Source organism: Parus major, chromosome 4, assembly GCF_001522545.3.
Source record: "Parus major isolate Abel chromosome 4, Parus_major1.1, whole genome shotgun sequence".
NCBI lineage: Eukaryota > Metazoa > Chordata > Aves > Passeriformes > Paridae > Parus > Parus major.
Window position 1 is genome coordinate 28,633,507 of NC_031771.1, and position 16,694 is coordinate 28,650,200.

The window sequence follows — 16,694 nt, forward strand, 5'->3', positions numbered from 1 at the left end:
GAGTTGCAAAACACGAGTTACTACAGTGTAAAAAAAAAAAAAGAGAAAACTTCATCACCTTTGAACCATTTGTCTTTATTATTAGACTTCTGTGTTGTAAACACTGAAAACTGCAGCAGAGAGCAAATGAAAGAAGCAGTTCCATTTATCCTTTTGCATGAGTTAGTGCATAGATTTAAATGTTTGGGAAAAAATCAAGCAAACATTTTAGCATAAGCTGCTTTCTCTTTCTCCTTTTGGGCTTTTATCTTCTGCTTGATTTTGAGTGTCTCTGTCTGGATAGCTGCTCAAAAAGAAAATGACAGAGTTACTGTAATCTTGTTACATTAGGTCTTTTCATAGGTTAACACTAGGTCACTGCTGGAACTTACATCTGTTATTTCATAAACTTGCATTTAATCTTTGATTAGATCAGATAATAGCAGAAAAAGCCTTTGGCCCTTGCTTTGTCTCAACTGCTAAGGTAACCACATAGAGGAGTGTGGAGCAAGCATGGTATTGGTGCCAACACAGAACTTAGGAGCTAAAAAATCTCATGCAATTAGAGCAGGGAATTAAGCTAGTAAGAGCCCTGTGAGATACAGACATCGTTCAAGAGGAATGCTGCTGACCTACATAAGCAGGTTTTCCAGTGCAACAGAAGCATCACTGCTGTATAAAATCAGGTTTTCCACCTCAGTGGTTCTGTGCTCAGAATATCAGTGTTTAAGAAGCTAGCATATTAGGCATCACACTGGTATGAATTCCAACTGAATACTGTCCTGGATACTTTGTTAAATTCTTAAGGGAATTTTAAAAGAAATAGTTTATTTTACCTTTGTCTTCAGGGGCTATTTCATGAGCCTTTTTAAGGTCAGCCTTAAATAAAAGAAAAATATAAATTAATGATCTGACAGAATTTTAAATATAAAAAGAAAAGAAGAAGTGATCATTACCAGTGCTTGATCAAGATCTTTTATTCCCTGCCATCCTTGAGCCCGTCTGTAGAGAGCTTTAGTATTTGCTGGATCTATTTTAAGAGCCTGTAAATTTAATAAAATTGTCACATTAACATTTCTTAAACTTCACAGCCTCCCATCTCCACAAATGGCACAATTCACACCAGCAGACAATCTTCGCAATTGGTTTGAGGATAAGCTGTCAAAACATTAACTGTGTAAAAAGGAATGCTGTAATGCAGCACACTGAATAGCAAGTAATCAGCTTCAGTACCACTGCACCAAAAGTGGTCTTTTGTGAAGGATAAGCATACATGAGGCCCAAATGGGACAGCTGTGGTGTGTATATATAGATAGCTGTCAAGGCTGAGGAGTTGCTGCAGTTCAAATTATCCTAACCTTGAAGTCTCACAGGGCAACTCTCTATTGCAGCTCCTTCCCTCGCACCAAAACCTCCTCAAATGGCATCATAAATAAAACACAGAGATTTCCTGTAAAGATTTTTTTCTCTGTGGGCTAGATAGATACATGCAAGCAATCCATCTCATCATGCTTTAGAAACTTTGCCAAGTTCTAGTCATTACGCCTTTTTTGAGCTGAATGTTTTCAATCATGTGTACAGGCCAGCTCTAATATGACAATATCAAAATAAGAAATACAGTGGCTGAACAAAGAGATTGTTCCGCTATTTGATTACTTTGATTATTTTTCAGAATACCTCAGGTAATTTGGTCAGCTACCTGTTACCTTATCTTGCCTGTGAAGATCACATTTTTATTGCAGCTAGTTCCATAGTGTCTTTATTATTTTTAAGAATATAGTTTCTCAGTGTTCAGAGGAAATGTGTTCACAGCAATGTGTTGTTTTATTAATTGAATTTATTAACTTTAAATCATTAACAGACAACACATCTGATTTTTTTAAAATCATTTGGGTATTGGCTGTTAATACAAAGGAAGTATTACTGTGGGTGCTTCTCTTAATCCATCTACTATAAAGCCTTCAGCCTCTTCTGTGCTAAGAATTAGTTGTCAGGATTGTATACACAGAGGCAGCATTCTTTGGTTTTACCTTGACCATTGCGCTTACAGCTATTTCAATGCAAGTTTTGTTTGAAGAGGTTTAAGCTGTTCATAATTCATTATTTACACCAAACAATGCATGTATTCCAGGTTGTTAATTTAAATTGCTTTTGGCCTTGTGAAATCATGGGAGTGTGCCATTTCTGTCTAACAATTACCTAGCACTTTATTAGCTAATTTTAGGAAACTGGTGTTCTGATTAAAGCATTGACAGTTATGAGACATAAGCTAAATAACTTACAGAAGTCTATTATAGCTATGGAGTTGCCTTTATGTAACAATTGTTTAATCTTAAAAAAAGGAAGTGCAATTTTCTTCCCACAATGGCAAGTATTACTAGTTGTAGTAATTTCTACCTTTAACACTTTCATTTCAGTTTTATCATTCAGTGTCACCATATCTAGGTGACAGATACCACATTACAGAGTTTTCCTATTTTCTTCTTTGCTCATTCTCCATTTTTCCATTCTGAATACAGGTTTATGAAGGTTTTCCACCATCAGCAGGCTAGAGAAAGCAAGCCAGCTTTACAATGATTAGATTAGCTGAGATTCTGGCTTTCAGCTTAACAGATAAGAGCAGTCTTTCCTTTTCTCTGTTTCCTTCAAAATATTAGAGTTTTACTGAACTATTTAAAGTTTCCTCAAATTTACTAAATTTGTACTATGCCCATGTAATGTTTTTTTTTTTTTTCCAGATTTATCATTACCTTGTTTCTTTCTTCCTATTCAGTCATTTTATTTCACTAATAAGCCTATCTGAAATGTTAGTTACTTAGTTAGAAAGTCCCTGCCATGAATAAAACACAAGGCTATCAAATCTAGAGGCAAGTAAAACACTTTGCTCATGCTCGTCTTCCAGAGAAAAATATTCTTCTCACTAAACAGTTTAATTCTTTTTAATTTAAGAAGTAGCTCTGCTAACCAAACTGACAATGATGTGCACTTTTCCTGGCAGTAAGCAACAGCCCACTTTTCTTTGTTTCTAATGATTCATTTCAATTTCAAAATCTTTTTAAAAAGCCACATATTAGAAGGTCAGTACTAACTTCACCATGAGCTTCTACTTGTTTACTTTTAAATCATAAGCTTGTCAGTAGACTCTTTAAAAAAAGCTTTGTAGTCTTTTGTCAGTACAGGCCAATTCTTGACCAAGATACTGAACATTACAGTTACCTCTGAACAGCTCTCAATGGCTCCCTGCCAGTCTGAGAGTTTTAGTTTGCAAGCACCGATGTTTAGAACACAGGTCAAAGCAATAGTCTTTAACTTGGGTTTGTCTGCCTCCTCTGCCACTGCTTCAGAAGCTTCCACATACCTGCAAAAAAAACAGATTCACACATATGTATTAGTGTTGCAACTTTCATTTTGTCCTGCCCTTAGCTATCTCTCCACAGACAATGTATGAAGTGGCCTATCCCCACTACTTCTAAAGCAGCTTCAATTCAACTATTACAAATCTTTATTAAACCAAACAGATAAAACCCACCGTAACAAAAAGTAATCAACTCACTGAGGAATGTTTTCCTGTAACACTCAGTCCTCCACTGTGTTAGCACGTCCTTTTTCTTAGACAAAATCACTGTTCTACTGCAGGAAATCATTAGGATTTATCTCAGTTTATTCTCAACATGTTGCTCACCAGTACCAAAAAATTAACACTGCCACTGAACCTTCCCTGTTCACAAGAAGCTTCATCTCAAGTTCCCTCAATAATCTTTTAATTAGCTTAGGCATTTGTGGCTAAAATCTGGAAATAACTTTACTATGTCAAGGAGTGTGGTTTATGAGCATTAGTATCACCACCTTTTTCCCACTGTCTTCCTTCATGACTTTTCTGAACTTCAAAACTGACACTGGTTCAGGAGAGAGCCACAGCAGTTACTACATCTGTTTCAAAAGCAAATTTCTTAATTTACTATGTGCTAATGCTGTCTGGTTTTTATTTCCAGTGGCAAAGGTCTGCTGTGGATACAAAAGTTTTAACTCCTTAATGGTCTATTTGATAGAACCTCTGTGAGTTTTTGGTAAAAAACAAAAACTGTGCTTGCATACATTCACATTTTAAGCATGCCATGAATTAATGCAGTCTCTGCATATCAGTGCCTATGTAAGTTCACTTTCTGCATGCCCTGTCTTTTTTTGTCATTCCTATACAACGTTTGGATCACAAAATTTAGCAATACTTAAAAAGTAAGTTAGATGCAGTCCCAGTGCTTGTTCCACTTGCTGAGCATCATCCAAAAGGTAAGAACCAGAAGGAAGAGGAAATAGCAAAAAGGTAATGGAAGTTATAACACTAATCTGTATTATGTTCAAAACAAATGGAACACATGTATAATATTTATAAATCACAAAAGACATGAAAGACTGTAACCATTCTGGAAATCAGATTAGAGCTTCAAAGTCAAATCAGTGGAGTATCAAGGGAGATAATAGGAAGTAATACATTTTTTACCAAAAAAAGTCTCAATTCTAACATACAAAATATATATTTTAAAAAATGCTGAGAAGCAATAAAACAAGAAAAAGAACTGAAGATTATAATGGTTACTGTAGGTTAAAAAAAAATAATAATTAAAAAAAAAGCACTGTCAGATAGTGTCCCATGTGAATTGTACGTAAACCATGGAATACCCTGGTAAGAGCTATTCTATTCCTATCAGTACTTTGAAGTGACAGCTAAAGGTCACAATCCTACATAAATTATTAGATTCTAAGACAGTAATAGGGCATGTCCAAAAAAGTATGGCCTATAAGGAAGAGCTGGAAAGATCAGATTTGTTTAGTCTAGAAACATTACTATGATTTCCACCTACAAGGACAAATAAGTACCAAAGCAGCTCAGAGAGAAAGAGCCTTCACTGGGTGCACTTAAAAGTGAGCAAGACACTTCACTGGAAGGGATGGTGCTATTATACCTGGCAGTGGACAGATATAACACAAAGAGTCTTAAAGATCCATTCCAGCCTTTTTATATATTGTATGACTTCCAAAAGGTTTGCATAGAAATCCTTTTTACTTTGGGTTTCTGTGATGGGCTTTTTGAGGGCAAGTCAAGACACTGCTTCTTGGGTTAATATCTGCAATTAAAGGATTCATTTTATGTTTCAGAAAGATGACGTTTATTTGAAACGTCACTAAACCAGTCCGCTAAAACCTCAGCTGAAGCATTAAATATGCCTGATTTTTTTACTTTCATTATTGTTACTGTTGCTTAACCAGTGATCATTAAGAAGGCTGGGATAAAGGTCAGTAAGTCTAATTTTATTTTTAGGAGATGATCATATACTTAAAGCAAAAGCATGAAAATATGAAAGGAGCAGTATGGAAACAAAAACAGAAAGACAATAGTTTAGAAGGCAAGGCTGAATTATACATGGAGTCAGGATGATGGTATAGACCCTCAAAAAAAATAGTAATGAATAAGTAAGGGCCATATTTGTCTTTTGAACTTACCAATTTCTTAAACCTTTTGCTTTTTTTAAATCATAGAAAATCTATTTCTCATTAACTACCCTGAATACTACTGTGCTTTTCTGCCCAGGTATGTACCTGCACAGCAAGAGTATTACAAAAAGAGTATTTAATCAGTTTGACTGATTAAATACTTCCCGCCCTACAGCTCTTACCTAGCAATGAGTAGAAGACCTACCTGATTACATAGCTAAAAATCAACCAGACATTTTCAAGATTCAGAGGGCTCTTTGTTTAAAAAAAGAAAAGAGCACTGTACCAGACACCTTTTAAATGCACAAATCATTGCTTAATAGCAGCATTAATTTAGGTTACAGGAACGATCTGCTTGAGTGATGAGAGCCTTACCGTAAACTTTTACTATACTTTTTAGCTGCCACTGCCCAGTTTTGCGATTTGAAGAAAGTATTTCCTATATTCTTTGTGTCTTCTGCTATGGCCACAATCTTGTCAACCTAATAAAATAGATGGGAAATATAAACTATGAATGTATTTATGAAAGAAGTTGTGAAATACCTAATGCTTAACAGTATGATCCCAGGCTCATCCTCTTTCAAGGTTTATAAAATCTCAGAATAGAAATACTCCAATTTTAGGCAAAACACTACCTTCAAACCACTTCTGTAATGTTCTCTACTTTACGTAACACAAATGTCTGAAAAATGAAATCCCTACTGGGTTTTCTATAGTATAAATGGTGAGAAAATACTAGAGAAGACATAGCAGTCCAACTCTTTTCCTTAAATGCTGCTACCCACACACAGCTATATATAAAGGTGTTGACCATTATTCAAAGAAAATAAGATATGTTAACAATTATTCAACCAAGAGTGTCTTATTCCTGATGAAATGTTGTCTTCTGCTTCTCAAAACAGTATCACTCACGTGAACTCTGCACACTCTCAAACTGGAAGTCATATCAATACAGTTCTTCTCTCTGAACACTTAATATCAAGAAGGAGAAAATAAAAACTCCCTGTCTTTATCAAGCCAATCACTTCTATTGCCAAAAGAGTATACACTTCAAGTTACTTCTCCAGTGGCAATAAATAGTTTAGAAATTACTGCTGTCTATTCTACCTCACTAGAATCAGAAACCTTGGCAAAAACTAATCAATGTGAGACCAGTGTCACCATGGTTTCTGTAGTTAGTTTATATGAACAAGTTTTAAGTTAAAGGGCACAGGCACCTCCCAACTTCAATTCTGCACCACATCAAATGCTATCCAAAAACATTTTTGTAAGTTGAAGTGCTGTTTCTCTATAGCCAAGGAGTTTGTTTTCTAGCTCAAATGGATTTTTGCTATTCTGATTCTCTACTTGGCATCTACACATGCAGCCTCATTTTCTTCTCACAAATCACTGTTTGACTTACACAGTTTGTCTAGTTCCCCTTAATGAGAAAATAAAAACCTGCAGAAGAGCTGCTTTCATCAGTCTGCTCCCTAACTCCCAACAACAGATCTTCCTTCAGTTTGAATCATCTACAAAGTAAACAACTACTGGGAATTAAGAACAACTAGCTCTGATGTAGTAAAAACCTTTTAAAAAGGCTGATCCTTTATGTCTAAAAAGCGCAGCAGAGCCTGTTAAAGAGTATTTTAAAAAGTGTGTAGGTAACAACATTAAGTTAATCATTTGCAGGATGGAGTTCTGGTAATTGCAATTTGACATTACAGCACGAACAAAACTAAAAAATCAAGAACAGAAAATAAATGTGACAATTTTAAGTGAGATTTTAGTTACTGAGGAAAAAAATGAGCTGCAGTTAATACTGAAAAAAAGAGATAACAATCCCTTCCCACAGAGCCTTCTCCTCCTTAAAATGGAATGTCACCATTCAATCAGGACCTCAATCCATTCCTAAGATAAAGAGTTTAATGAAAATCATCATAGATACCATGCAATTCAGATTACCTACAAGTCCTGCAATCTGTAAAATATCCAAGAAGAAAAATACTTACATCTTTTAAGTCTATATCTGAATCTTCAGGAAAATCTGGATGAGCATCTCCAGATCCATCCTGGGGAGTAATTCCCCAATCATCTCCTTCCTTTAGCTCTCCACATTCAGCTATGACACACAACTGAAAAAATGAAGTGTAAATAATAGTATTGCTTATTAAGACAATTTTTGAAAAAGCAGTAACTTCCAAGTGCTCTTTGAAATTTTTGAAATTCCAGAAAAAGGCTTTTTCATCTGTTGTTTGGGTGCATTTATTTCAGAAACCCATCATATCATTAGCCTATCCTCATCAAAAGGCTTTTATCACACAGAGTGTTGTGTTCAGGGGATCAGCATTCCAAAAACACCATACCCACGCTTCACAGAGAGGCTGGAAGAGGAACTGGCAGCAAGCTGAAGTGCAGCAAAACACAAGACATGGAAGTTCTACTACATTAGAGAAGATGGTTCTTTCTTCAACTGCCAAGTCTTTTAAAGTTAGAGGTATTAATTCATCAAACACCCACAAACTGCTATGACCAACACAGCAATTGCTTTTTCAGAAACATGACTTCTGACATAAAAATTATAAGAATTACATATCATTTATGTGGGACTGTGAATTCCACTTTTTAATTTCATCGCCCATCCTACACTTCTAGCAAAGGCTTCCACCCTCACAGCTGTGTTTAACAATAAATGGTTTGTGCAAGGGAAATGTACAGTGCAAGAACAAAGGCCTCTTAACAAGCACAGTAAAATGGAAATTACCAATTAGTAAAAATAACTAATATTTAATAGTTCTAAACGTTACAGCAAGCATTTAGAAGAAATTATTATATATCATATAACAAAATAATAAACACTATCTCTAAGTGGTTTGCATTTTACTTACCTTAGCAGGATTTTCTCCTTTTACTTCAACATTTTCTAGTATTTTAACTACACCCATTCCTTTGATCACTTGGCCAAACACCACGTGTTTCCCATCCAGGTGAGGAGTAGGCACCGTTGTAATAAAGAACTGAGAGCCATTAGTACCAGGTCCTGCATTTGCCATGCTCAGCAGACCTGGTTTATCATGCTGCATTGAGGGGAGCAAAAAAAAAAATTCACCATCAACATTTTATAAAACCATACGTACGATTCTGTAAGGCTTAAATAGCCAGGACAACCATAACAACTTGGTAAACCAGACAGTTACATACAGATGGCAACTAATTTTACCTACCATGACTGAAGAGGGCAAATGCTCAGCTCTGGGTCTTTACCTGCCCCCTACCAATCTAGCAAGCATAGTCACATGTGTGACTTAATGCTGCAACACTTGTCTACTGCTTCTACACTCCATCCCCTGCACAGCTGCTGAGTTTAGGCAGATCACCTGAGAAATGAGTTGTTGGAGTCTGGAATACAGAGTGTGTGCCCTTGTTTCTGATACTTAGTTATAAGATCCAGAAAATGCTGAATTTCATATAATATGAAATTCATGAGCATGTTTTCATGGTGATACATGAAAACAAATGTTAAAGTTAGATGGAAAAAGCTGAAAGTGTAAGTGTGTAGATTAGAAAGTTTTTTTAAATCACGGGGTGTAAAAGTTAGAGAACAGGAGACAAGATGGAGGATTTAGGGTGTTGTCTCTTGTCCCTTCTTCTTTCTTCTTCATGTTCTTCTCCTAGAGGTTTTTGGGTAGTAGTAAGTGATTCGACAGAGAATGCCGCAGTGCATCACAGAGGTGATGGGTCATTGGGTCATTAAGAAAAATAATATACGTGTCTGTTGTTAATTGGGTAAAAATAGGTATAAAGATAAAAGAACTGCGTAGTTCGAGGCCATTTTGTGCATCAGACACGACGTGTGCCACAAGGCCTTGTTTGTACCATCAGAAGAAAGAAATGTACCAGATTGCAAAGATTAACCTTGTGTAGCCAGCCTGGAGAGACCTGTTAAGTTTTGTGATGACCTTTTAATAAACACGAGAAACAAGATTCTAACGAGCTCAGGAGTTTTCTTCGACTCATAAGAACTGAGATAAGCAGGGCTCCCCACGAGGGAGGATCCCAAAAGAATTCAGTCCAAAGGAGGCTGAGAAATCCAAGAATAAAAAGAAAAATACAGAAGAGATGCAGCAGAAACAAAGAAACAGGAAAAGGATTTTTTAGAGAAAAGTTACAAACGTTTGTGCTACAAAAACTCACAGAAGCTTCAATCAACACCTGCAGGATCACAGCAACCAGTTCCTGAAAGAAATCCGTCTGGAGAAAATCATCTGCTATCACATTCTTAAGTTCCAAGGGCCCTGGACTCGGAACAGTGGATTCTGCTGGTCAGTAATCTGAAGATAGCCAGGTCTGGTAAGCTGTATACAGTCTAGATAATGGGACTGAGTATTTCTAAAGAGAGATTGTTTAAACCTAGGATATGGGGGCAAAGATAAATATGAGGTTTAAAGAGTTAGGAACCCCGGGAATGTGGGGGGATGAACTGCCCTTTCTGACAGCGCGGGAAACCCAGAAAATTCCCCAGCGGCGTGGTACCCCTGTCCCTGTCCCTTCAGAGAACGTGGGGGGACGAGGGAAGAATGCGACGGAAAACTGAACACCGGGAAGCTTGCGTTACTTCAGAAAGCAGAGTGAGCAGTTTGTTATATTGTTGGAGGTTAAAAAATTGCATGGTTTATATATAGTCTTTCTGGAATTATTGCAGTCAGAAGAAATCGCGGGGGGGTGGGGATGGAAAAAAAAAGTTAGAAAAGTTCCATGCTGTTTCTGAAACCACGCCTTTAGAACAGCCCCCTACTCTGCACCCTCCATGCATGTCAGAGGAGCCAGAGCGAGGGAGGGAGCTTACCCTTCGCTCTGACGAATTCAGTAACACAGAGATGTTAGAAAAGGCTGGTGAAGGTGTCTCCGCCCAAGAGGGGACACGGGGGTATTCGCTCAGCAGGCGACCCCAAAAATACCCGCCCATCAGGCGGAGTCAGAGGCTGCCCAAGAGGAGAGGCCTCAAGGAGCGGCGGGAGACGGCGGGATGGCCGCGCCGCGGAGTGACCCCGAGCAGAGGGGGGAGAGATTAGAAAAAAATATTACGACGCTGCCATAGACAGACAGCGAAAGAAAAGGGGCTGGCCAAAGCTACAAAGGTACACCCCGCAGGGAGACCGGTGTCGCTATCCATGACAAGGATGACCCGGTCCTGAGGGAGGGCAGATTGGCGGGGCCCATGTCGAGCCGCGCATGCGCGTTTCGGCACTGAAGCCGAGCCGGCAAAGTTCGGGAAGTCAGCCCGGCTAACTCAGTCGGTAAAGCATGGGACTCTTAATCTCAGGGTCGTGGGTCCTGTTTCTGACACAAGCGGCAGTCACCCAAAAAGGGATTTATCTCCTGAAAAGGAGTTTCTCCCTAAATATAAGTTTTTAGGGTTTTTTCTCAGATTCAACACCAGCCCGGCGCGGACGGGTTTGGTAGCACACAGCAGCCAGAAACGCTGTCGCCATGGCAACCACCGGTGAAACAACTAAAGCAACTTGGGTGAAACCGCCGAAAACAATCAACAAAAGAAAAGAGAAACAACAAAAAGCTGGACATCTTGTAGAGGGATTAAAAAAAAAAAGAGAGTTTTAATTGGACAATTCAAAAATTAGAAGCTTTATAAATTGTATTGTTGGTAAATCAGCAAATAGTTGTAGTCATGATTGAGCTTTAAAAAGTCTCTATTGAATGAGGTGCCTTCAAAAATAGATCAAAAAGTTTATAGATATTTTATAGTGAAATATATATAGATGTTGTATTTCTAATAATATCTGCTGGATTTGTTTTTACAAAATAACATGGAAAATGATGATACTTATGCATCCCAAGAAATTCAAAATATTTTTGTTCTGTTTCAGTATTCCTAATACATGAAGGTTTTGAAAACGTTATCTTCTCTGTACATCTACTGATAATGCAATATTGTATGATATGGAGTGATCATCAAGTATTATTACTGTAGTTACAGTCAATTTCTGCAGGATGCACTTCTTTAAAATTGAATTGAAAGATCATATGATTAACCCTACAGAAAAAGGATTGAATGACAGGTTTCTTTCATTTTTAACCTTTCATTTGAATAAGTGTATTGTAGATTTAGTTCAATACAGTTTTCAGTAATCTCAAAGTTATGTTAACCATATATTATCCATTTGCTTGGGGTTTTATTACAATTTTAATAAGGTAATTTTAATGTGAGTCCTTTTGTTATAAAAAACATGTATAACAGCATATATACCAATTTCAATTTTGAATTTTAGTTAAAAAGTTAGACTTAATGTTTCTGAAAAGTACTACAAAAGCTGAATAGCAACTTGCCAAATCTGTGTTGCTGTATTTTTTTCTCTAGAAAAACTGCACTCTAAAAATCCTAACAAATTTAAGCATATGCCAAGCAAATTCTTGTTACGAATGGATATTTTTAATAACATCTGCAGTTATTGTGAGTTATTCTCAAAGCCAGATAACATGGAATTGTGATATATTTGTTGCATCCTTATAATCTCTCTAGTGATTCAATATTCCTGTTATATTGTGTTCAAAAAGTATATACCAAATTTTTAGTTGCCTTTTTTATAATAATAGAGTAAGATTGAGTCGTGTTTTCATCTGATATAGATTAAATGTTAACAGAATTAATCAAAGTTAAATTTCACTATGTTTGAGTGTTTTTAAGTTAAAACTTAGATATTTTTTTGATGTTAAGTTTTGTTACTTCCTTTTATCATAATTAACTTTTAACAGGTTTAAATATTGTTTAAATTTAAATTGCTTCATGTTTTATTGAAGACGTTTGTTTAAACTGCAAAGTATAGTTATATTCCTGGAGAGATGAAGATAACTACAACTGAAACAGCTGTGATGGAACACTGGTGATCACCTGCTTAGGGATAGAGTTGAATGCAATTTGTGACACCCTTGATTTCATTGAAGTTTTATTGTTTGTTATGATCTCTGCAGTTTTTATTTTCTATAGGTAACACAAAAGAATAGTGATTGTTATTTACAAAAAATTTAGAAGATTTTTACCTTATTTCATTTTTAGTCATTAAGACATGAATGTTTTAAAAATATCTTGATTTCTTCAGACACTTACTGATGATATATTCATTGTATAATGTAAATTTATAGATTTCTATGATAAGCATTATCTATAAAGTGTCATTGTTATATTTACAGCCAACTTTTTACATATTTTGACATATCTTTGTCAAAAGTTACATGAGTGAAGTTCCTCACTGAATTATTTAAGACCACTGGCCTTAAGAAGTGAGGCTAAACACCACTGAAACCAACTTTAATGTTACTCTGCTAAGATGGGTATGTAATGTGAATTTTATAAGGACTACTCACACCAAGTATGGTGTAGAACTGTGGAGTTTAGAGGACTGTGGTCTTTAAAATTTATGGGTTGGTGATTTTGTTTGGGGATTTTTTTATTGCCTTCCCTTTCCTAGAAACACAGTTTTTAGTCTCTTGGGATTTTTAACCATCTCATTGTTTTGTCACTTAAGCTGCTAGGCCTCAAACTAGAAGAAAATTATTAAACAGCCCAATGTAAGAAGATACTGCTTATCTTGTTTTCTGCAAATACTATTTCCCTTTTTAGAACTAAGACTTTTCTTGTCCCATCACTTAGATTATTTAGTTTTCACCTATACTGCAAAAATGTGTTTTCCTATGTGTTGTGAATGTCTTGTTTAACTGGCAAAACCCAGCCATGGAGGCGTTCTTCTCCCTGGGTTGGTCTCATTATTAAGTGCAAAGAGCTCCATTTAATGTGAAGATGTTTTACCAAGACACTGGTACACATCTAAAGCATTCATGCTGTGGTACTGCTAAGAAACTTGATAGTGTGGGAAGGAGGGGCAAAAAAAAAGGTGATAGCACAGACGACATAGAAACACATTTAAGAGCTCAATGGGAGGTTGATTACTTCGAGATAATAGTCTGAGCCTGGTGTATTTAAGCATCTGTTTTTTCCCTATATTCTCTACCAATTCAAAGAACCTGTTGTTTTGAAAATGGTTTTGCCACATACTGTTTGGATTTCCATGGTGGCAGGGAGACCTCCTTGCCTAAACTGTTCACCTGCCACAGTAAGCCTGATTTTTTTCAGTCAGGATTTGGCTTAGGAACTCAGCAAAAAGATTCTACAACTGAGACCCAGAATCACACTCAGCCAACAGAAAGCTACTGCAATCTCAGCTTTGTCTGTTCTAAGTTTGAAGCTCACCCTCAGTGTCATGTTGAGGAGTCAGAGATGGCAAATGACAGAGGAGCCTGTGTTCCAGAGGAAGAGAAGGCAGCAGGTAGGATTGCAGCCTCCAAAACAAGACTCTGACACTTAGCATTGTAGTTGCTGGCAAACAAATTAAACAGAAGGGTTGCCCCATAGCAGATTTTTGCAAATACCTTTTGAGGCTGGTCACTGCTTCACTGCCGAAGACCTATAAATCTTACCTTTTCCCACCCCCCAGTTACAGCTAACACTAGATAGCAACTGTTTGTAAACAAAAAAACCAAGCAACAGTAAGTTCTGGTGTTGCCTCATACCTGCAGGTTTACCTTATGTCTGTAAAGATGTGAGGGGACAAGTCGGAAATTATACAGAGCAGTCTCGTGCCTTCTGTCTCCCCATTTATACACAACCCCATTTCGTCTGGGACCAAGTGTCAATATTAGTCCCCCATTATGAGATTCTACTTATAAAGAAAACTGTTGTCACTCATTAATTTTCTTGCTGTGTTTTGAGAAACACTGCAGATAGATGGAGTGTCTTTCCAATTATGGTTTCTGCTGTCATTTTGTAAGTTTATAAGGCAAGCAAAAAAACCTGGACAAAATCAGATTCTCTGGCAGATCCAAGGCTTGCAAAACTATGCCATAATAACAGTGCTTGGGGTTGTGTAAGTTGGGTGTTCCACAACAGCAGAGCCATTAGCTAGTGAAGTGGCATCAAGAAAAGCCTAGTGGGGTTGATCTGAGATGATATGCTGACTACTGACAAAAATTTTGCAGTTTACTGCAATTTGCAACAGTCCTTGCAACCAGCACAAGAACAAACAGTTCTATTGTCCTCAATCATCAACAAAAACAGCTCTTTGTTTTCTGAGACAGTGGGTGAGAACACTACAGGGCTGCAGGATTAAGTGCAAGAGCCAGTGAACTTCTACGTAATACAGACATTTAAACTCCCAGTAAAATCCTAACATACTTGGCAAATAGGTAACAGGAATCAAGCTCTCAGACTCTGTACAGGATCCAAATGGGTTCTTCAACTCATCTCTGGCACTTTGAATTTGTGAGAGCTGAGAAGTACAGAAATGGGAATCATTTGTATAATGTTCATAATTACCTCCAGATCTCAAACAACCAAAAACATAATGACAAAGTCATCTTCAGAGACATGATCCTGTGACAGTACCAATGAACAGACACTGTTAGCAACAGTGCTGTGGGCACCACCAGAGTGTCCGATTTCAGAGAACACAGCTGGAATTATCTTTATTATGAATACTGGAGTCACATTTCCAGCTATTGCTCCAAACTTAAGTCCTTTAAGTCCTGTGCGGAGTGGCTCAGGGAGCTGAGGATTTTTAGCCTGGAGAGCTGAGGATTTTTAGCCTGGAGAAGGTTCAGGGGTGACCTTATCACTCTACAACTACATGAAAGCAAGGTGGGGAGGTCAGTCTGTTATCCCAGGCAATCAGCAACAGGATAAGAGGAGATGGCCTCAAGTTGCATAAGGGGAAGTTAAGGTTGGACATTGTGAGGAATTTCTTGACAGAAGGGGATGGGTTGCCCAGGGAAGTGGTGGAGTCACCATTCCTGGAGTGTTCAAGACCTGACTGTATGTGGTGGTACTTAGTGCTATACTCTAGTTGACAAGGAGGCATTTGGTCAAGGCTTGGACTCGTTGATGCCAAAAGTGTTTTCTGACCCAACAGACTCTGTGATTCTGTGAGCCTGATACAAGATTTTGATATCTGATTAGTGGAGGATTGCTGTATTTTCTTTTCTTAAAATACTGTTTGGGGGCAAGTACACCTGCAGTCAGGCCTCCCTTTAACCATGGGACAGGGATGTCTGTAAGTTTTTTAGTCAGTGCTGTTGAGAGTCCTTAACATGCTACCACGTGTAACACGACATGAAAATGGTTAATGCCAGTGCTGACAGCTGTTATTACTGCAGCAGGAGTCACATCACTGAAATGTCACAAACTGAATAGAATTAGTTTTCAATAGAGTACCTGATAATGAAAGTTTTCATCTTCAAATTTTTCACCATATATGCTTTCTCCACCTGTGCCATTTTGGTTTGAGAAATCTCCACCCTGAATCATAAACTGCTTAATAACTGTAAAATAAAATAGTTATAAAATGTATCAGCAAGGCACAAAAGGCACAAGGAAAAAAAATAAAAAAACAAACCAATTCTAAGATGAAAAGTGTAGTAGTTTAGTAAAGTCACCCCAGGACATTAGCAATCCTTGTCACTGGCACCTAAATGGAACCAAAATCCATCTTTTATTTACCAAGTATCATCTAAGTACTCCTCTTCAGTTATGTGGATATCACTTGATAATTAAACCTTTACATGAAATTCATTTCAACCTGTTTACAACTCAGAATAAACTAGTTTTGCAAAATTACTAGTAAATTTATAATTTACTACTGTCAGTGCATGGTAAGAACACATAATCATTAGGAGGATCAAAAAGTGAAAAACTTCCATCAGTGAAGTTCTTGCTTTTACAAGTACTTGCAATACCATTTAATATTACTTCTAATATTCATGGTAGACAACTTTTGTTACCAATAGGAAAATGGAGGATTTCACAGAACTTACTTCTGTGGAAAGGACATCCTTTATAATGGAGAGGTTTTCCAGTGGTAGGCCCTGTTCCTTTTTCTCCCGTACATAACGCACGGAAATTCTCAGCAGTTTTAGGTACAACGTCAGCAAATAGTTCAAAGACAATGCGTCCAACTGAAATGACAAAGAGAGAATGAGACATTTTTAAGTCTTGTCCTTGGCATGGCAATGTTTTGAGCATTATTATGTCAAAAGAAACTAATGTTTTAATCTTTATTATTATTTAGATTACTATTCAATTTCCATCTTGGGATTGCTCCACGGCAATTGCTGGCAGAGTTACACTGGGTTTTTAGCAAGGTTATTACTGTAATAAATTATTGTATGTATTAAAAATTCGG

At 37.1% G+C, this 16,694-nt stretch overlaps 1 protein-coding gene across 1 annotated transcript in view; it reads right to left on the reverse strand.

Annotated features, from left to right (window-relative positions):
• Positions 1–54: 54 nt before the first annotated feature.
• PPID (peptidylprolyl isomerase D) overlaps positions 55–16,694 on the reverse strand; it is a 27,537-nt gene continuing 10,897 nt past the window's right edge. The window contains exons 2-10 of the mRNA XM_015624774.1: positions 16,327–16,467; positions 15,728–15,834; positions 8,337–8,525; positions 7,461–7,583; positions 5,845–5,951; positions 3,196–3,337; positions 936–1,022; positions 816–858; positions 55–283 (exon numbers count right to left, since the gene is read on the reverse strand). Coding sequence (XP_015480260.1) covers positions 195–283; positions 816–858; positions 936–1,022; positions 3,196–3,337; positions 5,845–5,951; positions 7,461–7,583; positions 8,337–8,525; positions 15,728–15,834; positions 16,327–16,467 — 1,028 coding nt within the window. The 3' untranslated portion in view covers positions 55–194. The remainder of the gene's footprint in view (positions 284–815; positions 859–935; positions 1,023–3,195; positions 3,338–5,844; positions 5,952–7,460; positions 7,584–8,336; positions 8,526–15,727; positions 15,835–16,326; positions 16,468–16,694) is intronic.